At 50.8% G+C, this 26338-nt stretch overlaps 1 protein-coding gene across 14 annotated transcripts in view; it reads right to left on the reverse strand.

Annotated features, from left to right (window-relative positions):
* RNF17 (ring finger protein 17) overlaps positions 1 to 25371 on the reverse strand; it is a 502688-nt gene extending 477317 nt beyond the window's left edge. For 8 of the 14 annotated variants that reach the window (XM_088458561.1, XM_088458560.1, XM_088458574.1 and 5 more), the window contains exons 1-2: positions 25288 to 25365; positions 19523 to 19611 (exon numbers count right to left, since the gene is read on the reverse strand). In XM_088458561.1, coding sequence (XP_088314687.1) covers positions 19523 to 19611; positions 25288 to 25336 — 138 coding nt within the window. In that variant the 5' untranslated portion in view covers positions 25337 to 25365. The other 6 variants (XM_088458573.1, XM_088458570.1, XM_088458567.1 and 3 more) reach the window with 3 other exon arrangements.
* Between the last annotated feature and the right edge of the window lie 967 nt (positions 25372 to 26338).

Below are 26338 nucleotides of genomic sequence, written 5' to 3' on the forward strand. Positions count from 1 at the left end.
CACCTGGTGATCATAGTTTCTGGCCTCGCACCACTGAAAGTAAGTGTGCCACACTCTGTGATAGATCCTCGCGGAAGCAGGCTTGCGCGCCCTCAGCATGGTAGTAATAACGGAGCTAGAAAAGCCCCGAGACCTCAGGACGGCTGTCTCAAGAGCCACGCCGTCAAAGATAGTCGACCCAGATCCGGGTGAAGACAGGGCCCCTGAGACAACAGGTCCCGCCGTTGAGGTAGGAGGTACGGAGCGTCGATGGACAGGCTCCGCAGATCGGAGTACCACGGCCTTCTGGGCCACGCTGGGGCCACCAGGATCAGTGTGCCTCCGTCCTGCTTGAACTTGCGCAGGACCCGAGGCAGCAGAGATATCGGAGGGAACAAGTAAGCCAGTTGAAACAGCCATTTCACCGACAGCGCGTCTATCAGACTTGCGCCTGCGTCCCTTGTCCTTGACCCGTACACAGGCAGCTTGTGATTGTGATGGGACGCCATCAGGTCCAGCTCTGGCAGCCCCCACTTGTCCACGAGTAGTTGGAATACCTCTGGATGAAGCGACCATTCCCCGGGAAGCACATCGTAACGGCTGAGGAAGTCTGCCTCCCAATTGAGGACTCCTGGGATGAAAACTGCCGAGAGAGCAGGAAGATAGCGCTCCGCCCAAGCCAGGATGCGGGACACCTCCGACATCGCAGCTCGACTGCGAGTCCCTCCCTGGTGATTGATGTACGCCACCGTGGTGGCGTTGTCTGACTGCACCTGAACGGCCCTTCTGTGAAGAGCGGTGCCGGACGACTGCAGGGCTCTGTATACTGCCCGCAGTTCCAGGATGTTGATGGGAAGAATCGCTTCCTCCGCCGACCAACGACCCTGAAGTGACAAGGAGCCTGTCACCGCCCCCCAACCCCGGAGACTGGCATCTGTCGTGAGCAGAACCCATTCCGGGATCCAAAAGGGGCGCCCCTCCAGGAGATGAGCTGTCTGCAGCCACCAGGCTAGGGACAGACGCACCTCCGAGGACAACACCAGCATCTGAGAGCGGATCCTGTGTGGCAATCCGTTCCATTCCGAAAGAATCAGCCCCTGCAGGGGCCTGGAATGGAACTGGGCAAACTCCACCATGTCGAATGCCGACACCATGGACCCCAAAACTCTCATCGCTGAGTGCACCGACACTCTGCCACTGCTCAGACAACTGTGAATCCGCAGCTGTAAGGAGGAGACCTTCTCTGGAGTCAGAAAAATCCGTTGCTGACGAGAGTCCAGCAGGGCCCCCAAATGAACCATCCGTTGTGATGGGATGAGGGAGGATTTCTTCCAGTTGATCAACCAGCCGTGCGCCTGTAGACAAGCGACCGTCAGGTGGAGATGCTGGATCAGTACCTCCGGGGAGCTTGCCAGCAAGAGGAGGTCGTCTAGATACGGTAGCAACCGTATCCCCTGGCTCCGAAGGTGAGCCGCCATGACCTTGGTAAATACCCTTGGTGCCGTGGAGAGACCAAAGGGTAGAGCCCTGAATTGGTAGTGGTTGTGGAGAATAGCAAACCGCAGAAACAGTTGGTGCGATGTTGCTACAGGCACATGGAGGTAGGCGTCCTGGATATCCAGGGAGACCATATAATCCCCCGGTTCCATCGCCAGTATGATGGAACGCAAAGTTTCCATCCTGAATTTGGGAACCCTGAGAAACCTGTTCAGGGACTTCAAATTGAGGACGGGGCGATGAGAGCCATTGGGTTTCTGCACCAGAAACAGCGTAAGTAATACCCCATCCCACGTTGAGACTGTGGTACGGGTATAATGACCCCCGCCGTCAGCAAGGCCTCTATGGTTTCCTGAACCTGCAAGGCCTTGGTTTTGTCCTGAGAAGGACTTGTGCAAAAAAACTGGCAAGGTGGCCTGTGCCGAAAAGACAGGGCGTACCCCTGGGAGACCACTTCTCGCACCCAGGCATCCGTGGTGGTATTGTGCCAGCACTGGGCGAATTGAAGAAGTCGGCCTCCCACTCTGGGGTCCCCCAGAGGGAGGCCCGTCCCATCACGCAGAAGGCTTATCTTCTGGCTTGGAAGAAGGGCGCCTAGCACTCCAGGCTTGCTTCTTTGGCTTTGAGGCGGTCTTGGGTGCGGACTGCCTCGGGAAGGACTGACCCTTTGCCTTGCCCTGAACCCGAAAGGAACGAAACGCCGAGCTCCGGACCTTAGCAGGTGTAGTAGCTGAAGGGAGGAAGGCTGACTTGGATTTTGCCAGGGTATCTACTATTTTGTCCAGGTCCGGACCAAATAGTAATTCCCCATTAAAAGGTAAGGCCTCCAAGCCTTTCTTTGAATCCGCGTCTGCTCTCCAAGACCGCAACCACAAGGATCTACGAGCAGACACTGCTGCCGCCGAAACCCTAGAGGTCAACAGGCTAGCATCCAAAGATGCTTCTCCAATGTAGGAGGCGGCATCTCTCATCTGTCCTAACAACGCCCTCTGGACGTCCGGAGATTCATCCGTAAACGTGTCCTCCAAGGCGTTGGCCCACCCCTCAATGGCCTTGGCCACCCAGGAGATGGCCATGGACGGCCGGGCTACAGCCCCTGAGAGAGAATAAATAGACTTTAGACAAGTCTCCACCTTCCTGTCCGTAGGATCCTTCAGCGAGGATATAGACGGCAATGGCAAAGTAGCACTCCTGATGAGGCGTGTTACATGGGAATCGACTGCAGGCGGAGTTTCCCATTTCTTACAATGCGCTTCCGGGAATGGATAATTGGACGCCAAGCGTTTCTGTGGCAGGAAACGCTTACTGGGCGTCTGCCAGGCCACCGCCATGTGATCAGTCAACTGATCAGACAAGGGGAACGCTGTAGAAGTAACCTTAGCTTTTTTAAAACTAGGATACCTTGACTTGGGAGCGGGTGCCTCATCCTCAATCAGAAGAATGGCCCGCACCGCCTTAACCAGAGCCCGCACATTGATGGAAGACTTAGTGTCTACCTCCTGGACTGAGGCATCTGAGGCTGAGTCATCCTGCACCTCACCATCATCCGAGGACCCCTCAGAATCCGAAAGATGCGCAGCCTGTGCCATGACTGAGCGTTTAGACGCCCTGGAGGGCACGTCACTACGCAACATCGACTGAAAAGCCGAAGATGCTGCCGCCAAATCTTGGACAGTGTGGGAAAGCGCATCCACCCAGGGTGGAGGAGCTGTCACAGGAGCCTAAAACGGCACCACAGCCGGCTGTGCCACAGGGGTGGACTGAATATACATTGGCAACCCCGCATAGGGACCAACAGGCTGAGACCCCGGGGGAGTCTGCAATAATTGTGGGACACCCGGGGAAAGGGGGATGGCAGGCTGGGGCAACGCCCTAGTAGGGGCGGCAGTCGGGACCGACAGACGGTCCGCGATGGACACCAGCACCTGGGAAAACATCGCCCATGGTGGCTCCTGCGACATGGGAGGTTTAGACGTACCAGGGACCGCCTGGCACCGTCCGCACAGGCCGTCCTCTGACAAATCCTCCCTATCCACTCCTGCAGAACAGCGCCTGCAGGATAACAATGCTGGAGCCCCGGAGTGCTCAATCTCCTCCTCAGACATGACTTAGGAAGAAAACGTGCGCACTCACCAGTGTGCTGAACAACAGCCCACAATATGGCACCGTGTAGCACACAACTGTATGTGACGGACCTCACAAATACGTGATCTATATAGGTGAGGTCAGTAGAAACACCCTTCCCCTGCACACCTGTAGGGCTTGTAGGAGAAGGAAAGGGATAGGTACAGGCTGACAGTAAGTAGAAAAAAGACACAGACAGGCAGCACTAGCAAAAGTCACATACCATGCAGAGAAGATATACTCACTGCACCTTTCCACTACAATCAACCTCCCAGATTCAGTGTCTGGGAGGGCTATAGTGCTGTGTACACTGTCCTTTTGCAGGGGAGAGGTACACAGGGTGACCGGTCCGCGTGCTCCCTGAGAGTATCTGTGCTGCCAGTAAGAAAATGGCCGCTGGAGACCTCAGAGGAGGAGTGGCCCGAGTATCTGCAGCTCAGCGACGCCAGACTACGAGCTAAAAGGCGCGCTGAGCTGAGGGGAGGAGCCGCTAGACAGGGAAGGCTTCCTCCCCTGGCTAGCATATTTAACCCCCAAGGTTGTGGCATCCCACTTGCCGCTTAATTTACCCTGGTGGTCTAGTGGTCTGACGGGGTATGCCTCCGATAGAGGGGGGGCCCGCCGCCACCGCTAGCGCCCCCGGTCTGTCCTCTAGACCGGGGGCATGGGACTGCATATAAAAAGGCATTACCCGCGCACCGCCGCTAATCAGCGGTGCGCGGCTTACCTTAAGCTCCCCGGCGTCTTCCGGCAGCAGTCCCGGGGGAAGCCAGAGTCTGGCTAGTACAGACTCTGGCTTCCCCCGCCGCGATCCCCAGTTCAGTGCTGGCGTCGCGGCGCCAGCAGGGAGAAGGAGCGGCAGCGTGGGCGTCTGTACAGATAGCCCATCGCTGCCGCTCTCTGGAGAAAAAAAAACTATAAAAAAAAAATAAATAAATTTAACCAAGTTAAAAAAGCTTTAGGGGGCTGCTCCTGCAGCCCCCCCCCCCCCCCCCGCAGGGTGACCCGACTCCGGCCGGGCACAATCTTAAACTGAGGTGCCTGTGGCTCGGGGGCGGGGTATAGGGGAGGTTAGACCCAAGTGCATCCTGGGAGCAGCTAAAAGCTTTAACTCCGTGGTGCCCGAGGATCCAGGATCCAGCTATACCCCAAGGTCACCCTGTGGACCCCTATGGACCCTGAAGTAGAAACAAGGACCCTGAGACAACAGGTCCAGATAGTGAAGCAGTAGGAACGGAGCATCGATGAGGAGACTCCGAAAATCTTAGTACCAGTGATGTCTGGGATGAACTGGAGCCCCCAGAAGGAAAGCCCCTCCGTCTCGAATTAAACTTCCGAAGACCTCGAGGAAGAAGGGAGACCGGAGGACACAGGTACACAAAGTGGAAGGACCACTTCACTCACAAAGTCACTGATGGTAGCTTCAGTACTCCTAGAGCTGGACTGTAACACCGGTAATGTGTGATAGAGTCAGAAGGCCATGAGGATCAATCACCTCAGGGAGGCCCCCTCTGCTCACCAGGAGTTGAAACCTCTCTTGAAGAGACTAGTCCGCGGGATGCACGTCGTGACGGCTGAGGAAGCCCGCTTCCCAATGGAGAGCTCCGGGAATGAACACTGCAGAGTTGGCCAGGAGAAGACCCTTGGACCATGTCAGAATGTATGACATTCCTGTCATTACCACCCAACTAACAGTATTGCCTAGATGGAAGCCACTGTGGTGACACTGTCGGACTGAACCTATTCAGGTTTACCGTGACATATGGTTTAGGCCAGAGTGAAGGCCCAAGACAGATTAAAGTTCCAACAAGTTAAGTGGCAGGGCGGAAGCGACAGACGTCCAGCTGCCCCGAAACGAATGCGGACCAGACACTGTCTGTAGCAAAGAATACCCTGGACGAGATGGCCATAGCCACCCGGACAGAGACCGACTCGCCTCCAGAGAGAGCATCATCGTACGAACAGCGATCCGATGGAAAAAACTCGATCCATCCGGAGAGGAGTCAATTATGGCAAGGCCTGAAATGGAACGGAGCACATTCCACCCTACCAAAAGGTAGACACTCTGGTAGACCGCGCATCACCAAGAGTAATGACATTTGTCGACTGCGTAGACATCCGCACACTCCAAGTTGAAGATCTGAGATCTTGTCTTACGCCAGAAAAATTCTCAGATTCTGAGAATCCAGCAGTGCTCCCAGATGAATACCCTGTGAGGGTTGCAGGGAGGACTTTTCTCCGTTGACTAATTATCTGTGCCGAGAAGAAGCCACGGTTATCCTGACCTCGCGGTAAAGCACCTCGGTGGCCCTGCTAAAAACAGGAGGCCGCCCAGATAAAGGAGCATTCGGATACACTGAATAGGTGAACTGTCAGAAAAACCATAAAGCTGGTAGACCCCGGTGGAGTTGAGGACAGTCCCAACAGGCAGAGCCCGGAACCTGCAAGTGTTGCTGTGGCACAGCAAACCTGAACCCATGCAGATGAGAGGGCTCTGTATGTACCCGTAGGTACGTATCCTGAATACTCAGATATACCATAAAGTCACCAGGCTCCAAACCTCGGATGATGGAGCATGGAGGATTCCACCTGAGTCCAGGCACCCTTGGAATCTGATTCAGGGATTTGAGAGAGTATAGGCAAATGCGGACCAGTCAGTCACTACCCCAGAAAGAAAGTAGAACAACCAGTCCCTCGCTGAGATAGTGAGGCTGGTCAAAATAGCTCTGCTTACCGCAAAGACTGTATAGCTTTCTGGGTTTGTAAGGCCCTGATCGGGTCTGAAGAAGGGCCCATGTAACAACGCCTGTGAGGCCGCCTGAGCAATGAGAGGCCGTTGAGAATCAGTATCTCACTCTGGAATCCCCCAGATGTAGACTTGTCCCGTCAGGCTGGGTTTATCCTCAGGCGTAGAAGCAGGGTCGTCCGGAAGTCCAGGACTGCTCGGTACTGGATATGGTGGCCCCCGTGGAGGCCAACAGCCTAGGAAAAAAACAGGCCTTTAGGCTGACCCTAAGGACAAAAAAACTTAACAGAGTTAGTCCGAATGTAGTGGGAGTAACTAAAGACGGTATCTCTCCATAAGTGATACTGCCAATGATGCAACAAACTTGTCAAGGTCAGGACCAAACAAGATCTTCCCCATGGAAGGAGTCTGCACCTCTGCTTTCCCATAACACAGCCGTAGGGTATTGTGGTGGATACAGTCGCAGCTGAAAACCTGAAAGGTAGAAGCCAGGCATCCAATGTAGGTAATCCCACATATGACAACTGCATATTTTATGTGAGTGGCAAAAGACATTTGAACCCCATGACGTGTGGGAGGGGAAAAACGTTACAAATGCATCAGCCCAGTATGCAACAGTATTAACCAACCATGCGATGGCCATGGTAGGACGGGCAACAGGCCCTGAAAACGAGTACATTGATTTCAGGCAAAGTTACCACCTACGGATCCGTAAAATCCGTCCAGGCCGGGATGGGAGGCGTATTAATGCCTGTAACCCGACGATTATTAAATCCACCTCAGAAGGAGATTTCTATTACTTGTGAGGACCCTCAGGGAATGGGAAACCGGAGGCCTTTGTGACCCCTTGGATCTGGCGACAGCCAGACTCCCGCCATGAGATCCACCCGCTGGGCAGAAACGGGGAATGTATGATACAGGTGCAGGATCGACATTCTCTATATCCAGAATGAACCTGGCTACCAGCCCCAAAGCAGGGATAATAATACTTGAAATCGGCTCCCCCATGTGAGAGGGAAAGAGCCGAAAACACCATCCAGCTCACAGCAGAGCCACTGGGAAGTAACCACAGGGCGTATAACATGCCATTTAGTATTTCGTAGAAAAAGACATCCACCAGGGTGGCCGTTGTGGTAATCCCTGCAAGGGGAATGACAGACCGTTGTGGTACCGGAGGTAATTCATGTACTGTGAAAAACCCCGGCAGGGAGCGGTAGTCTGACACAGGGGTAAAGTGCAAGAAACTGCGACATACCCCGAGTTGAAAAGGGCAGTATGGTGAAGTAACCCCAAGCGAGTTACGACAATGAGGCCCGCCCGGCGATCCTCAAAGGAGAGGATCCTGAGAAATAAACCGCCCAAGGGGGTCGTGCAAGGGGCCCGGCACTAGATGGCGCCGCATACATAAACCTTTCTGAGTCAAATCCTCCGCACTACTACCTGCAGGCTATGACTTGCAGGATAGCAATAATGGGTGCAGTATCGTGTGCAATCTCCTGGTCAGATATATTTGACCATCTTGACGGAAATATTAAGCAGCGCCATATCGGTCCTGCCTGACGCCTGACTGCAGGGACCCATTATCAGCGTATGCAACACACAGTTCCATCTAAAATATGGCAACGTACAGCACGCAACAGTATGTGACAAACCTCACAAATATTAACAAGTATATATATGTGAGGTCTCAGAACCACCCTAGGTACACCTGTATTAGGTCAGATAAAGAAAAGGGATAGATATACACTGACAGGTGAGAGAAAAAGCAGACAGTCAGCACTAGCATAAGTCACATACAATGCAGAAAAATATATATACAGGTTGAGTCTCCCATATCCAAAATGCTTGGGACCAGGGGTATTTTGGATATCGGAATATTCCGTATTTTGGAATAATTGCATACCATATTAAAATGTCTTAGGTATAGGGCCCAAATCTAAACACAGAATGTATTTATGAGTTATATACACCTTATACACACAGCCTGAGGTAATGTTATACAATATTTTCAATAATTTTGTACCTCAAACAAAGTTTGTGTACATACATGAAATTTATTTATGTGTCATATACACCTTATACATACAGCCTATAGGTCAATTTATACTTTATTTTTAATAATTGTGTGCCTTAAACAAAGTTTGTGTGCATTGAACCATCAAAAATCAAAGTTTTCAGTATCTCAGTCATGCTAAAAATATTCCGTATTTCGGAATATTCCGTATTTCGGAATATTTGGATATGGGATACTCAACCTGTACATACATTTGCATGACATAATATACTGCACAATGTCGCTACATTCAACTGCCCAGATTCAGTGTCAGGGAAGGCTATAGCGCTGTGTACACTCACCCAAAATGGCCAGGTACGCAGGGGGACTGGGCTCACTGACATCCTAAGAGTTCTGCAGCACCACAGAGAGAAAATGGCCACTGGAGACCTCAGAAGAAGCGTGGCCCGCGGAGGAAGCAGCTCAGCGACGCCAGACTGTAGCATTGAAAGGCGCACTGAGCTGAGGGGAGGAGCCGCTAGACAGGGAAGGCTTCCTTCCCTGGCTAGCAATTAACCCCCCGGGATGCCGGCTCCCGCTATAATCCCTGGTGGGTTAGTGGACACGCGGGGTATGCCTCCATGGAGGGGGAGCCCGTCGCCACCGCTAGCGCCTCCGGTCTGTCCCCAGAGACCGGAGGCATAAGGCTGCATACACACGTGGATCACCGCAAGCGGTGACCACGCGACTTACCTGTCCCCGTCGATCCGGCAGCAGCCCAGGGATTCCTCCAGAGCCCGGCTAGTACAGACTCTGGGGTCCCGCTGCGATCCCCAGATCTGTACTGGCGTCGCAGCGCCGGCGGGGTGTAGGAGCGGCAGCTTAGACGTCCATTGGACAGTCAGATGCTGCCGCTCTGAAGAGTAGTAAAAAAATAATATTTATTTTAAAAAGCGTTTATTTTATTAAGCTTAGGGCCCTGCAGTAACGGTGACCCGACTCCGGCCGGGCACCAACTTAAACTGAGGTGCCAGTGGCTGAGGGGCGGGGTTATAGGGAGTGGACCCAAGTGCATCCTGGGAGCTAAAAGCTTTAACTGCGTGGTGCCCGGATTTGGTTCCCAACCTATAACCCAAGGTCAACCCTGTGGACCCCCTATGGACCCTGAAGTAGAAATTGACATTTAGGCTGCTTACACAGTATATTTGACAAACTTTATTGCAATGTGCAAGGTGCCCAAATTTTAAAATAAAGCCTCCCCTCCCATTTTCCCTTATCATCCAGATTGTTGGTAAAGGTTTAATTCTAGTTTAACCACTTGCCTGGCACAGTCTTATCAGATACGACCATGCCAGACTGGGCTTTCCCTGACATGGTCGTATCTGATACGACCAGTCAGAGAAACACAGTGGGCGGCTTGTTAGAAGTTAACTTCCAGCAGCCGCCTATCTCAGAGGGACCTGCCGGTCCCTCTACACCTGCGCCGCCTCCTCCTTTGTGGCCCGATCACTGCCGGCCACAGTGATCGGGCCCCGGCGGCACCCCCCTAGAAGCAGCAGCCACGGCTCATGTAGCCGCTGCTGCTGCTGTGGCCCGATCACTGTGGCCAGCAGTGATCGGGCAGCCATTTCAATAATAGACAGTAGCGGCAGCTCTGGTAGCCGCCGCTGCTGCTATGTAGCGGAGCCGCTAGCGGGACACCCTCCCGCTGCGGCTCCGGATCACAGTGATCAAAGAGATCACTGTGTAGTCAGCAGCGGCTCTGGTAGCCGCCGCTATGTAGCCCGGCTGCCCCTCCCACTTCTTTCCGGCCTCAGCTCCACCTCCCCAAGTGCCCCGATCACTGCTGGCCACAGTGATCTGGCAAAATATAGAATGTGTGTGTGTGTGTGTGTGTGTGTGTGTGTGTGTGTGTGTGTGTCTATATATATATATTATATATATGTCAATTAGTCAACGTTTCAGTTCTTTAGTGAACTTTTTTCAAGATAACAAATACATATAACAAACATACCTTTATACATGAACAGCACCACGTGTAATGCCGGGAGCCAGGGCCGGGACCACCCCCCCTTAAAAAGTGGGAGGCACATATTGAAACTGTTGTAATTCCTACACCGTTTACCCGATTTGGATGTAATTACCTTCAAATTAAATATGAAAGTCTGCAGTTAAAGCACATCTTGTTTGAAATTAAACAAAACCATTGTGGTGGTGAATAGAGGCCAAAATCTGAAAATTCTGTCAATGTCCAAATATTTATGGACCCGACTGTATATTCGATAGATATATATATAAATATATAGCGCGATAGATATCGCAGAGCCTCCAATTAGGGATGGCAACCGGCCATCGATGGTTTGCAAACATCGATGGTCTGACTTGAAACAAGTGGTTTACCATTGCTGGTGGCCATCGATGCTGCACCATCGATGGTAGCCCACAATCGATGTTTAGGAAATATCGACAGTTGTGGTCTACACAGATCTTGCCCAATCGCTAAACAATTGATGGCTTCTAACGAAGGTTGAACCATCGATGGTACAGCTGTCAATGGCCATCACTACAGTATAACATAAAAAACAAGAGATATGGTAAGAACTTACCTTTGTTATCTCTGTTTCTACGAAGTCCATAGGGTCCACAGGGTTGACCTTGGGGTATAGCTGGATCTGGATCCATGGGCACCACGCAGTTAAAGCTTTAGCTGCTCCCAGGATGCACTTGGGTCCGTCCTCCTCTATACCCTGCCCCCGAGCCACAGGCACCTCAGTTGGTAAGCAGCCAAGGCCGGAGGAGGAGACGAAACAGAGAGAAGGAAGACTGGAACACACAAGAAACCATACTCACAGAAATGGGAGACGGAAAACCGGTGACCAGCCACACAGCCCATTTGAAGCCAGATGCGTCAGGGCGGGCGCCCTGTGGACCCTATGGACTTCGTAGAAACAGAGATAACAAAGGTAAGTTCTTACCATATCTCTTGTTTTCTACTTCAGGGTCCATAGGGGGTCCACAGGGTTGACCATGGGGATGTCCCAAAGCAGTTCAACTAAGGGCGGGGACGCTCCTGTGCTGAAAGGAGCACCCGGCGCCCAAAGGATGCATCCTGAGAGGCGAAGGTGTCAAACGCATAGAACCTCAAAAACGTTTGAATTGAAGACCAAGTGGCCGCCTTACACAGCTGAACAGCAGAAGCGCCACGTCTAGCAGCCCAAGAGGGACCCACAGAACGAGTGGAATGAGCCTTAACAGAGGCTGGCACAGGTAAGCCCTCCTGTGCATAAGCCTCACAAATAACGGAACGAAGCCAACGGGCTAACGTTTGTTTGTTGGCAGGCCAACCCCTCTTGTGAAAACCAAAGAGGATAAACAAGGAATCAGACTTCCTAACCGAAGCCGTCCGGTCTACATAAATTCTAAGCGCCCGGACCACATCTAAGGAAGTCTCACCAGCTGAAAGATCAGGGGACTGAAAAGCTGGCACAACAAGTTCCTGATTAATGTGGAACTTCGAGACCACTTTGGGCAAAAACTCAGGACGAGTGCGGAGCACCGCTCTGTCCTGGTGAAAAATCAGGAAAGGAGGGCGACAGGAAAGCGCCCCCAATTCAGACACCCTCCTGGCCGAAGCAATTGCCAGGAGAAAAACCGTCTTAAATGTCAGCCACTTGAGCTCCACCGCCTCAAGAGGCTCAAACGGAGGACCCTGCAGGACCCGTAGCACCACCGCCAAGTCCCAAGGAGCCACAGGAGGCACAAAGGGAGGCTGGATCCTGAGAACACCTTGGAAAAAGGTGTGAACGTCTGGTAGTATTGCAATCCGCCGTTGAAACCACACGGACAAGGCGGACACATGAACCTTCAGAGATGCAAGGCGTAAGCCGAGATCCAATCCTGACTGAAGAAATTCCAAGATCCTAGAAACTCGGAACACCTGAGGATCATAATGTCTGGACTCACACCACTGAAAGTAAGTGTGCCACACTCTGTGATAAATCCGTGCTGAAGCAGGCTTGCGTGCCCTGAGCATGGTACCAATAACCGAACTGGAGAAGCCCCTAGACCTCAAGACGGCTGTCTCAAGAGCCACGCCGTCAAAGACAGCCGACCCAGATCCGGGTAAAGGCAGGGCCCCTGAGACAACAGGTCCCGACGCTGAGGAAGAAGGTATGGAGCGTCGATGGAGAGGCTCCTGAGATCGGAGTACCAAGGACGTCTGGGCCACGCCGGAGCTACCAGCACTAGCATGCCGCCGTCCTGCTTGAATTTCCGCAGAACCCGAGGAAGCAGGGATATCGGAGGAAACAGATACGCCAGGTGAAACGTCCATTTCACCGACAGCGCGTCCACCAGACTTGCGCCTGCGTCTCTTGTCCTTGACCCGTAAACGGGCAACTTGTGATTGTGACGGGAGGCCATCAAGTCCAGCTCCGGCAGTCCCCACCTGTCCACGAGTAGCTGAAACACCTCTGGGTGAAGCGACCATTCCCCGAAATGCACGTCGTGACGGCTGAGGAAGTCCGCCTCCCAATTGAGGACTCCGGGGATGAAGACCGCCGAGATCGCTGGAATGTGACCCTCCGCCCAAGTCAGGATACGAGACACCTCCGACATCGCTGCCTGACTGCGAGTTCCGCCTTGGTGGTTGATATACGCCACCGTGGTGGCGTTGTCGGACTGCACCTGTACCGCCCTTCCGTGAAGAGCGGGGCCGGACGACTGCAGGGCCCTGTATACCGCCCGCAGTTCCAGGATGTTGATGGGGAGAAGTGCTTCTTCCGCTGACCAACGACCCTGAAGCGAACAAGAGCCGGTCACTGCCCCCCAACCCCGGAGACTGGCATCCGTCGTGAGCAGGACCCAGTCCGGGATCCAAAATGGGCGCCCCTCGACCAGATGAGCTGTCTGAAGCCACCAAGCCAAAGATTGCCGAACGTCCGGAGACAACACCAGCACCTGAGAGCGGATCCGGTGAGGTAACCCGTTCCATTCGGATAGAATCAGCCCCTGCAGGGGCCGGGAATGGAACTGGGCAAATTCCACCATGTCGAATGTCGACACCATGGACCCCAGAACTCTCATAGCCGAATGGACCGACAGGCGGCAACGGCTCAGGCAACTGCGTATCCGCAGCTGTAGGGAGGCGACCTTCTCCGGAGTCAGGAAGATCCTTTGCTGACGCGAATCCAGCAGGGCTCCCAAATGAACCATCCGCTGTGATGGAATCAGGCAGGACTTTTTCCAATTTATCAACCACCCGTGTGCTTGCAGGCAAGCGATCGTCAGGTGGAGATGTTGAAGCAGTACCTCCGGGGAGCTCGCCAGCAACAGGAGGTCGTCCAGATACGGCAGCAGCCGTACATTCTGGTTCCGAAGATGTGCGGCCATGACCGCCATAATCTTCGTGAACACCCTCGGTGCCGTGGAGAGACCAAAGGGTAGCGCCCGGAACTGATAGTGGTGTTGAAGGATAGCGAACCTCAGATACCGCTGGTGTGAAGATGCTATCGGAACATGAGGTAGGCGTCCTGGATGTCCAGGGACACCATGTAATCTCCCGGTTCCATCGCCAGAATGATGGAACGTAACGTTTCCATCCTGAACTTGGGAACTCTGAGGAATTTGTTCAGAGACTTCAAGTTGAGGATAGGGCGATGAGAACCATTGGGTTTCTGCACCAGAAACAGAGACGAATAATACCCCGTCCCTCGTTGTTATAGAGGAACGGGAACAATGACCCCTGCTTTCAGCAAGGACTCTATAGCCTCCTGAACCTGTAACGCCTTGGGCTTGTCCTGAGAAGGACTTGTGCAGAAAAACTGGTGGGGTGGTCTGTGCCGAAAAGACAGGGCGTACCCCTGGGAGACCACTTCTCGAACCCAGGCATCCGTGGTGGTATTGTGCCAGCACTGGGCAAATAGAAGAAGTCGGCCTCCCACTCTGAGGTCCCCCAGAGGGAGGCCCGTCCCATCAGGCCGCAGGTTTATCTTCCTGCTTGGAACAAGGGCGCCGGGCACTCCAGGCTTGCTTCTTGGGTTTAGAGGCAGTCTTACTCGCAGACTGTCTCGGGAAGGACTGACCTTTCGCCTTACCCTGAACCCGAAAGGAACGAAAAGCCGAACTCCGAACCTTAGCAGGCAGTGCCGCCGAAGGGAGGAAGGCCGACTTGGATTTAGCCAGGGTGTCCACTATTTTGTCCAAGTCCGGACCAAATAGTAATTCCCCATTGAAAGGTAAGGCCTCCAGACCTTTCTTTGAATCAGAGTCCGCTCTCCAGGACCGCAACCATAAGGATCGGCGGGCAGACACCGCTGCAGCCGATACCCGCGAGGTCAACAGACTAGCATCTAAAGAAGCTTCTCCAATGTAAGAAGCAGCGTCCCTCATTTGTCCCAACAACGCCCGCTGGACATCCGGAGCGTCGTCCGGGAAGGTATCTTCCAATGCATTGGCCCACCCCTCAATGGCCTTGGCCACCCAGGAGATGGCCATGGACGGTCGGGCCACCGCCCCGGAGAGGGAGTAAATAGACTTTAAGCAAGTCTCAACTTTCCTGTCCGTGGGATCCTTCAGCGAGGATATCGACGGTAATGGTAAGGTGGCGCCCCGAGTTAAACGGGTGACATGGGAATCCACCGCCGGTGGAGTTTCCCATTTTTTACAATGTGCCTCAGGGAAGGGGTAATTAGAAGCCAACCGCTTCTGAGGAAGAAATCTCTTACTGGGCGCCTGCCAAGCTACCGCCATATGATCCGTCAACTGATCCGACAGGGGAAACACAGCAGAAGCCACCTTAGTTTTTTTGAAACTAGGAAACTTCGACCTAGGAACCGGTGCCTCATCCTCTATAAGAAGAATAGCTCGCACCGCCCTAACTAGTGCTCGCACATTAATGGACGAGTTGGTATCCATTTCCTGGACCGAGGCGTCCGAGTCAGTGTCATCAGGGTCCTCCCCATCATCTGAGGAACCCTCTGAGTCCGATACCTGAGCAGCCCGTGTCATGAGTGGGCGTTTTGAAATCCTAGAAGGCATGTCAGTCTGCAACATTGACTGAAAAGCCGAGGAAGCGGCCGCCAAATTTTGCACGGAGTTGGAGAGCACATCCACCCATGGTGGAGGAGTCGCCATAGGGGCCTGAAAAGGTACCACAGGCTGCTGCGGCACAGGGGAAGCCTGTATATACATAGGCAACCCCGCATAGGGACCTACTGATTGAGACCCAGGAGGACTCCGCAATAACTGCGGGACACCCGGGGAATGGGGGATGGTCGGCTGGGGCAACGCCCTAGTAGGGAGAGCAGTCGGGACCGACAGACGGTCCGCAATAGACACCAGCACTTGAGAAAACATCGCCCACGGTGGTTCCTGCGCCAGAGAAGGTCTGGATGGGCCAGGAGCCACCTGGCATCGACTACACAGGCCATCCTGTGACAAATCCTCCCTATCTACTCCTGCAGAACAGCGTCCGCAGGAGGCCAACACCGGAGCCACTGAGCGCTCAACCTCCTCGTCTGACATGACAGAATATATTATATAGTCAAAAAATATATCTGGCAACAGGGCAGAAGAAAACGCACTCACCGGTGTGCTAAACAACAGCCCACAATACGGCACTGTGTAGCACACAACTGTATGTGACGGACCTCACAAATACGTGATTTATATAGGTGAGGTCTGCAGAAACGCCCCTCCTCCACACACCTGTAGGGCTTGTAGGAGAAGTAAAGGGATAGGTATAAGCTGACAGTAAGCGGAAAATAAGCACAGACAGGCAGCACTAGCAAAAGTCACATACCATGCAGGAAGATATACTCACTGCACCTTTCCACTACAATCAACCTGCCCAGATTCAGTGTCTGGGAGGGCTATAGTGCTGTGTACGCTGTCCTTAATCAGGGGAGAGGTACACAGGGGGACCGGTCCGCGTGCTCCCTGAAGATCTGCGCTGCCACTTGTAGAAAATGGCCCCCAGAGGAGTGGCCGTGTAACTGCAGCTCAGCGACGCCAGACTCCGTGCTGAAAGGCGCGCTGAGCTGAGGGGAGGAGCCGCTGACAGGGAAGGCTTCCTCCCCTGGCTAGCATATTAACCCCAGGGCTTGCCGGCATCACGCTTGCCATATATCCCTGGTGGTCTAGTGGTCCCACGGGTTATTCCTCCTCAGAGGGGGAGCCCGCCGCCACCGCTAGCGGCCCCCGGTCTGTCCCCTAGGACCGGGGGCAAAGGACTGCATGTGCAGGCAATACCCGCGAGCCGCCGCTAATCGGCGACTCGCGGCTTACCTCGTCCCCGGCGACTCCGGCAGCAGTCCAGGGAGGGACCCAGAGTCCGGCTAGTACTGGCGTCGCGGCGCCAGCGGGGAAGGAGAGCGGCAGCGTGGGCGTCTGCCACACTAGAGCCTCTGTTTTAAAATAAAAATCTAACAGGCTCTTTTTTTTTTTTTTTTTTTAAATAAAAATAGAAAGCTTTTGGGGGCAGCCCCCCTGCGCAGGTGACCCGACTCCGGCCGGGCACCAACTCAAACTGAGGTGCTGTGGCCGGGGGCGGGGTATAGAGGACGACGGACCCAAGTGCATCCTGGGAGCAGCTAAAGCTTTAACTGCGTGGTGCCCATGGATCCAGATCCAGCTATACCCCAAGGTCAACCCTGTGGACCCTGAAGTAGAAATTGCTATTTTTATGGTGTACTGGGTTTTAAAAAAAATATTTTTCTCAAATAAAATAGTGATGGATAAGTTTAAAATTATGTTCTTGACCTAATTCAATCATAAAAGAAACCGACAATTTTGGAGCGCTTTTTGGAAAAAGAATTTGTCAGTTAAGTGGTTAAGAGATAATCTATGTGTTATGTCAGTGATGTCAATTTGACTAGTTATTTAACACAGACTTGTGAACTGGGTTCAATGCAGATATGCGCTGATCAATTGATACAGGGTTTATGGAGTTCAAATATTTTGCACTCAAACTAATTACAACATTTTGTGAAAAAGAATCATTAGCTGCAAGCTCCTATTTGTACCGCACGCACAGCCGGGTGTTACGGTACTGACAACATCTGCATTCTCCGATTAAACTTCCCGGTGCGATGCTAGGTGCAGAAAACAACATCGCGCCTTTACTTTTGTCGGATTTCTGCTTGCATCCCAGGAGAGATGCGAGAAGAAATCCTTAGGCGGGCTTAGCAGCACACTGAATTGAATAGCTCTGGGAACTCATTCCCAGCACTATTCAATTCGCGTTGAATTGAATCGAGCCCTTTGACTGTAAGGGAAACACTGCTGGCGCAACAGTTCCATTGAAACAATATAGCTCTTCATTTTAGTAACTTGAGGAGCTTTACCCCTCCTTTGAGTAGGCAAACAGATCATGTAAGCACCAGGGGTCTATTTACTAAGCAGTGTTATGGTGCATACACACTATCAGATTTTTCCTTCAGATATGAACGATAACGATTTAAAAATCGTTCAGTCGTTCATATCTGAAGGAAAATCGTTCATATCCGACATGCCTGAACGATGGACGATCAACGATGCGCGTTCCCGTTTGTCAGATAACGATATCTGACATCTGATGGGTTTGCAGTCAGACTTGGACGATTCCATTCATTTTAATGCAGTCAAAAATCGTTCAAATCGTTCAATCGTTCATCTGACAAATCTGACAAGTCTGACAAATGTGACCGTGTGTACGCTCCATTAGGAGACTGAAAAGTGATAAGGTGCCAGCCAATCAGCTCCCAACTGTCATCTCACAGGCTGTGTTTGAAAAATGACAGTTGGGAGCTGATTGGCTGGTACCTTATCACTTTTCACTCTGTCTCCTAACCCTGCTTATTAAATAGACCCCCAGTCTTCTAGGGCTAAAGGCAAAACGTTTGTCAAACACTATGCTAATGACATGTCAAGTAGTGTTCCCGCTAGGCTGTTTTAGCGGTGCGCGGCGCCCTGCCCTCCTTCTGGAGGGCAAAAAGCACCCTGCCCTAACAGCCTGCGGGAGCCGTTCTCACCCGCGGGACGCAATGTCCCGCGGGTGGACAAACATGCGGTGACCCGGCGTCTATTCTCCCTTTCTGCAGCGCTTGGGGGCTGCCCGGCATGTCCGTAAGCGCCGGGCACGCCCCCAAGTATGAAGAAAAGGGGGACGCGTCTTATAGACACGCCCCCTTTTCGTAACCACGCCCCCTTTTCGGACGCGCGCGCGCACAACATTGCCCTCTCTAGCTCCGGCGCCCTGCCTGCCGCCGGAGCTAGAGGGAACACTAGTCAAGTGTATATTTCAGTGTAATGTTTAAGCAAACTTTACTCCGATTACATTCCAGTGTATACGGTTGTACTTGTGATTATCCAAACAGCCTTAAGCAAGGAATGCAATTTGATAGTAGGTGGTGCGAAGTAGGCTAGTATAGATGCTTTGCTCATATAGGGGTAGATGTATTATAGCGGCGCTTAACGTGCCGCTATATCGCTTCCTGCTTCGCCTCTTAACCGAGGCGAAGCAGGAAGCAGTAACGATGAGATGTATAAATATCTCATCGGCCGGAGCAGGGGAGCTATAACTCCCCCCTCCGGCGCTCCCCGTTAGAGACCGCAGTGCATCACCGTGTCTCAGTCCTGGCCGGTTCCACTAAGCATGCGCGGGAGCTTGCAACTATCGCGAGATCCCAGCGTGCAGCCTGGAGCTGGCAGCCGCAGGGACAGCACTGTCCCCACCTGTGGGGATAGGGCAGCGCCAGGCTGTAGCCGTCGATAGCGACAGCTACAGAGGGCCGAACGGTCAGGCGATCTGACCGTTCATACATGGCCCAGGCTATCGACGCTGTAGATAGCAGCGCCAATGATGACAAGGGTGCATAGCGCCCCTGTCGTTTACCGCCAAAGCCCCACCAAACCACTTCGGGTAGAAACGGTATCAGTACACGTAACATGCGCTGATACAGCTTCTGAGCTTCTTTCATCTCCCCCATTGTATTCGATCATTGAAGAGCTATGAGCAAATAATCTTCTAGCATGGTTTAATTAACTGCCCTCCCTCACAAGTCTATTACAATTTTCTATACTTCCACTGAGCAGATCCATATTTGTGCAAAACTGTGCTAAAGTGGGAAAAAAATCATGTAAACAAAAATACCTTTGTCTTGTATTGCTATAAAAACATCAATATTCTGTAGTTTTACTCTTACCTCACACACAGGACATGTGGCATCTAATGGCTCCATCTCACATGCTTCACACAAGTAGTGTCCACACTGCAATGTTTCCACACAGCTTCCTTAAATTAAGAGGTATAAATGAAGTGTCAATTTGGTAAAGTATCAGGCAGCAAGTAATTATTTTACAGCAGTTGTTCTCAATTACAAGTTTTCACAATAGGCCATATTTTGAGGATTTTGGTCTGTGAAAGCAGGTGGTATAATTACTGACACAGCAAAATAGATTTAATTCACCTGTGCATGATTAAAATAAAATCCACAAAACATGGCCTGTTGGTGGTACTTGGAAACTGGCGTTGAGAACCACTGTGTATTCCTAAAACTCTAACAGGCCATATTAGATATTTGCCAATTTTGGACAAGCATTTATCTGTGGATAGGTCTTTTCAATCCATCATACAGTATATTCACTAAAACACAGGTTCTCAAGGTCGGTCCTCAGGACCCCAAACAGTGCATGTTTTTCAGGTCTCTTTAAAGAATCAGAGTGAAATAATTAGCTCCACCAGTGGAACTTTTAAAATGTGTCAGTGAGTAATTAATACACCTGTCCATCTGCTAGGTGACCTGGAAAACTTGAACTGTGTGGGGTCCTGAGGACAGAGTTTAAGAACCTCTGCCCTAAAAGTAGGCTTGAAATATCATCCCTTTAAGGGCCGTATTCAATTAGTTTCGCACTCGCGATACTTTTTCGCATGCCAGACTTTTCTCCTACATCGCGTATTCTATCTGCGGAAACTTATCGCATGTGTCCCCGCGATTTGCTGTATTCAATTCCAAGAGACGCGAAAACGCAACCCGGCAAATGCAACAGGCAAAAAGTGCTGTCATAATTGGGGAAATCAGCCTGACACCCCTAAAAGTTGCACTTACATTGGGGATCAATGTACATGCCCCCTATTAGCCCTAAAAAAGCTAGTTGGGGTACTTAAGGTGTGTCAATATCTTCTAATTCGCGCCTTTGCACAAGTGGTGAAGAATATCATTAAGCAGTTTTTTCGTGTTGAAAATAAGTAGTCCTGTCAAATTTGGGGTACTTGAAAATGGTTGCAAGCATATTAAAAAGTTTCTAAAGTGACATAAGAAACGTAAAAAACGCACCTGAAGCAAGAACCTGCAATAAAAAAAAAAAAAACACCTCATCCATAAATCCCCCAACAGTCAATTTCGCTAGTTTGTAAGTTTATATCCCAACTTTGCATTTTTTCGCCCGCATTTTCAAAGTGCTCTTTTGGGGTGTTCCTCACTTTTTTTTTTTTTATTTACGCAGATATCCTTTGGGGGGCTGACCCAAGGTTGCTGAGTGGTTTCCGCCCCTTTGCACCCCAAAATAGCAATTTTGCACTTTTTTTCTCCACCTATTTAGAGGCAAACCTTTTTCGCATATTACATTGCATTGCATTTTAGTGTACGCAAAAAGAGTTTGCAATTGAATACGGACATAAGTTTCCGTCTGGCGAAAAGTCGCAATCGGCAATACTATTTTGCGGATTCCAACTTTTTGCAGCTAATTGAATAGAGGCCTAATTTGGGAAACATATTAATTTACACAGATTCTGTGGCTGGCTGACTTCAAGAGCCATATTCAATTAGAGGCAAAGTTTTCGCCTGTCCGACTGTTCGCTTCATTCGCCTGTTTCAGAGGCGAATTTATTCCGTGCTCGTCCCCGCTTTTCGCCTAATTCAATTGCAAAACAGGCAAACACGGAAATAGGCGAATACGGAACAGGTGAAAAGTACTGAAAGAATTGGGGAAATCAGTCTGTACCCCAGAAAAAGATGCACTAACATAGGGAATCACTATAGATGTGCACTAATAGCCCTAATAAAACTATTTTGCGTACTTAAGTTGTGTAAATTGCTTGCTATTAGCATTTTTGTAAAAGTGGTGAAGAATGGCATAAAGCTGTATTTTTTGGTGAAAATAAGTAGTCCTGTCAAATTTGGGGTGCTTGAAAATAGGTGCTAGCATGTTTTTATGTCTCTAAAGTGAACTTTTAAAAACCGTGAAAAATCCACCTGCTGCATGCACCTGCAATCCCAAAAACAGCTGACCCATACTTGTGGACCCCAAGAAGTATTTTTCGCTACTTTTAATGTTTATCCCCCCACTTTTTAAATTTACACCCCAAAAATGACATGTCTTTTTTGTGGTGTTCTTAGGTTTTAGTTTGTTTTTTTTGCGTATTTGTCCTTCGGGGGGCTGTCCCAAGGGGTCTGAGTTTGTTTCCCCACGTTTGCACCCCAAAATAAAGATTTTGCATTTCTTTTCACCAGCTATTGATTGGAGGATCATTTTTGGAGAATTGTTTCCACTTAGGCGAAATTGTCCTGGAATTGAATTTGGCAAAAAATTTTTAGGCGAATTTTTCACAAAAAAACAGGTGAATATGGCTTTACACCTCTAATTGAATTCCCCTCCAAGTCTCCATTGCATCTAGTTTTAAATCAGCCATAGAGCCTATGTAATTCAGAATAGCTTGTACAGGCTGGCTCCACCATCTCTGGGTGTGTACTCGCATACAAGTGTGGCTGCATCAAGATTGTGCATTTTGCCACAAAAATGCTGCCATTTAGGGGCTGTCAGGCGTTTTTTTCCGCCATTCCAATGGCAGAAGATGGGTATCGCCAAACACACAACCCTAATTAAATTGATCAGTGTTCTGTATTTCAAATACAACATAAGTGCATTATAAAGATCGGAGGCCATAAAAAGGCAGGGTAGGCATTGAATTTGGGAAAATTTAGAAGGTAATGCTTCAAATTAGGGGTCTATTACTTTTGCAACCTAAGCCTAAAAATACAATAGTTTCCAGTAGGTGGTGAAATAGAATAACATGTCTTAGCATAAAGGCATAGTACACACTTGCACGCTATAGCGCATATTTTTACACGATAATTGACAGTGAGGACTCAAAGGGCGGAATTCAATTCTTTTCATCCCCTATCGCGGCCGACGGAGCTATTCTATTCTTGCTCCTGTCGGGCGCGATCAGCTGCCAAGCGCTACATTTCAGCTCGCAGCCCCTGGGGGTGAGAGCTGAAATGTGCGAAAAGTGACATGTTTGGGCTTCCAAACATCACTTTTCGCGATCGCGCCCAGCACTTTGGTCGGGTTTAGCTGCTTTACGCGGCTAAACCTGACCTCTATGGGCGCGATCAGCGTGAAATTCTGGCACAATTGAATAGCGGCCCACGATCTCCTGTCACTTTAGACGGGAGATGCGGGCCGCGAAATCAATTGAATTCCGCCCAAAAAATAAAGACGCCGGGTCCCTCAGGATGCTCTCTGATCAATCAGCAGTGCTATCCTGAGCTGTCAATCACTCTCCTTCAGGCAGAGGAAGAGGCGGTGATCGCTGCACCGCTGTATTTCCCACCTGCGGGACACTGCGGCCTGGGGGTGGGGAACGGCATCTGCCATGTTGTTTTAGTGGCAAACACCAACTGTCATCCTAAGTGCTGCCAAACATCACTGGCAGTTGGTGTGGCTCTTCTGTTTGGATAGTGAGGGAATGGAATGTGTCACTACAGCGCGCGGCCGAAAAGGGGGCGTGGTTATTAAAAGGGGGCGTGTCTATAAGACGCGTCCCATTTTCATCATACTTGGGGCGTGCCCGGCGCTTATGGACATGCCGGGCAGCCCCCAAGCGCTGCAGAAAGGGAGAATAGATGTCGGGCGCATGCGCCCGGCGTCTATTCTCCGGCGGTGACCGGGTCACCGCATGTTTGTCCACCCGCGTGACACTGCGTCCCGCGGGTGAGAACGGCTCCCGCAGGCTGTTAGGGCAGGGCGCTTTTTGCCCTCCTCCTGGAGGGCAGGGTGCTTTTTGCCCTCCAGTAGGAGGGCAGGGCGCCGCGCCCCACTAAAACAGCTTAGCGGGAACGCTATATATACTATTCATTTTATTTTCAACTATGGTGTGGAAAATGACACAAACATTTCTCAACATTCACAAATTAAAGTTTTGATAATAAATTTCATCATGAGCACTTTTCCATAAATGCAAATAAGGGGAGCGATTCATTTCAGTTCAATGTTGAATAGCGCCGGGAATGAGTTACCAGAGCTATTCAATTGTCCCTATTGCGCCCTGCACTTAAGTCGGCAGATGCTGGTTACGGCACCTAATGCTGGGTGTTTAGTCGCGGTAACCTCTGACTTAAGTGCCGGCTGCGATGCTGTTAGCGCTTAGCCTGACACCAGCATCACGGCCCTAGTTTAGACGGATTTCCGTTCACATCAAAAGGGTGCCAGCACAAATCCTCCAGTCGGGGTTAACAATGCAGCCAAATTAATAGCTTCAGGAACTCACTTCTTGGTGCTATTCAACATCGCGCTGGATTGAATCGCCCCCAAGGAGCTGTGCGAGAATTGGAATATGCTATATATACAGTCGGTGTAGATGTGGTATTTAATCGAGATCCATACTTCAGGTTTCACCACTAACTCCACAGGTTTAATGCAGGTGTATATCCTGGCGGGATGTAGTCAGTATCCCAGCGGTCGTGATGCCAGCGGTCAGAATACCTGCGCCAGAATCCCGACTCCAGAATTCTGACCGCTGACCTCATAACTGTAAGGGTTAGTGTCAGGCAATTAGGGAGGGTTAGGCTGCGGGAAAGGTCAGTTAGGGGGAGGGTTTCTCACTGCCAGGATCCCGTACTCAACCCTATCCTGGCCCCTCCTAGATCAGGAACTAAACAAAAAGATTTATTTTCCCAGCCCTGAGATGTCATTTACAGCCTTTGAATTGAATTACACAGGTTCTGTGTCTGGCTGACTTCAAGTCTGCATTTCACCTGGTTTTAATAATCCACAGAACATGTGTAATTCATGAGTCTCCCGGTTTAAAGGGATAGTATGGTAAGCCTAGCTATTATACATGATAGGGCCACATGCTTAAACCACACAAGGTAACATTCAATAGTAGATATTTTATCACTAGAAACATATGATGCTCTATACCAGTGTTTCCCCACCTCGGTCCTCAAGGGACACTAACAGTCCAGGTTTTAGTGATATCCTTGCTTGAGCACAGATGGTTTAACCAAAATAACTGAGGTACTAATAAAGACACCTTTGCTTAAGTATAGCTAGCCTTAAAACCTGGACTGTTAGTGTGCCTTGAGGACCGTGGTTGGGAATCCCTGCTCTATACCACTTAGGAAAAAGGCTTGAAATTATCACAAAGTTTAATTTCTGTCAGTCCATACAGTAAATAAATAAATCTTTTACATACATTTATGCTGTGACCATCACACGCTTTGTAAGTTTCATACAGAAGAAATAATGGTCATTTTAGTTTTGGAGGTGTCCAATTAATCACCAACACATTCACCTGCATGTAACCTTATTTTATAACACCATTTACCTGCATGTAACCTTATTTTATTACCACCATGTTTAACAATACACACCTCCAGCATATTTAGCTTGTGTAAAGGCAGGCACATCGTGCCTCCAGGATGCTGAGGCTTGTGGTTCCACGAAAACAGAATAATAATAATAATTATTAGGAAGCACGAGTTACAGTAGCCAACCCTAGAGAGGAACGCGACCCAGGGTCATGCTGGAGGAACCGGTACTCCTGCACTTACACTGAGGGTGCCGAGGAACGGGCAGCAGCAATACATTAGACCGGCAAGGCAAGTGCCTAATACTCTCTTCATATGTAGCTGTATGATTGAGAACCACCCTGTCTCCCGCCATTAAGTAAAGTCAGAAGCCTTACCCGTGAGCAGCCGTTGACAAGCGGCGCACATCACGCCAGCGTCCGCCATTTTCTCCGGACTCTTTTTCGCGCCTTCTCTTCCTCTTCGCTCCGCGCCCGACCACGTGACCAGGGCGCCGCCTATCACAGGCCCATGCTCACAGCCGCCGCGAGCCAGAGAGGACGGGTGCGGCCGGCCGGGTCACGTGACCCCCTGCTGGCCCGGCTCCGGCTCCTAGACTTAGTAGATTGTGCATTTCACTGTGACTGTCGACAGGGTGTGATTGTTGCTTTATGCTTTGATGGACCGTGACACGCCAGCTGCTGTGGAACTACACATCCCAGCACGTCTGGCCACATTTTTTTAGCATGCCCTAAGAGCATGCTTGCAGGGCCATAACTAGGGGTGTGTGAGCACAGAGCGCAGAGCTCTGTGGGTGTCCCACAGCCATTGGCGTATCTATAATGGGTGCAAGGTCTGCAGTGCACACGGGTCCAGGGGGGCCCACTCACCCTGCATCCATATAAATGTACTTAGCGTTTCACCGGCGCGGCACTGGCTGCGGAAATCACCAGGAAAATGGCCACCGTTGCCATTTTCCGGTGATTCGTGCATGCGCAGTAGAGATTTCCCAGGAATGCGGCGTGGTCGTCATGTTCCCAGAGACCTATGCATGTGCAGTAGACTCTGGCACAATGCTAGAGTCTACTGCACCGCCGGAGAAGGGGGCCTGATCTGAGCCTGCACACGGGGGCTCCCTTCTCTCTTAAACCGCCTCTGCCCACGACCCGCTGGCTAGCAGAGTTCCTGGTAGGGATGGCCATCGGTGTGGTTACCATCCATGGCATATTTGTAAGTAGCCATCGATGGTGACTAACTTTGCGGGGGCGGAGCTATGCTCTGTGTCCTGGCACCTTGCAAACCAAATAAAATAAAAATTTGGTTATGCTTTATCATCGATGGAGGGAAACCATCTGGTTCTCCCCATCTATGGTAAAAGCATTCTACATCGGCCATAAACCATCGATGATTATGAATGATTGATGGCCATCCCTAGTTCCTGGAATAGTT

Source organism: Taudactylus pleione, unplaced genomic scaffold (assembly GCF_031769625.1).
Source record: "Taudactylus pleione unplaced genomic scaffold, aTauple2 ptg000842l, whole genome shotgun sequence".
NCBI lineage: Eukaryota > Metazoa > Chordata > Amphibia > Anura > Myobatrachidae > Taudactylus > Taudactylus pleione.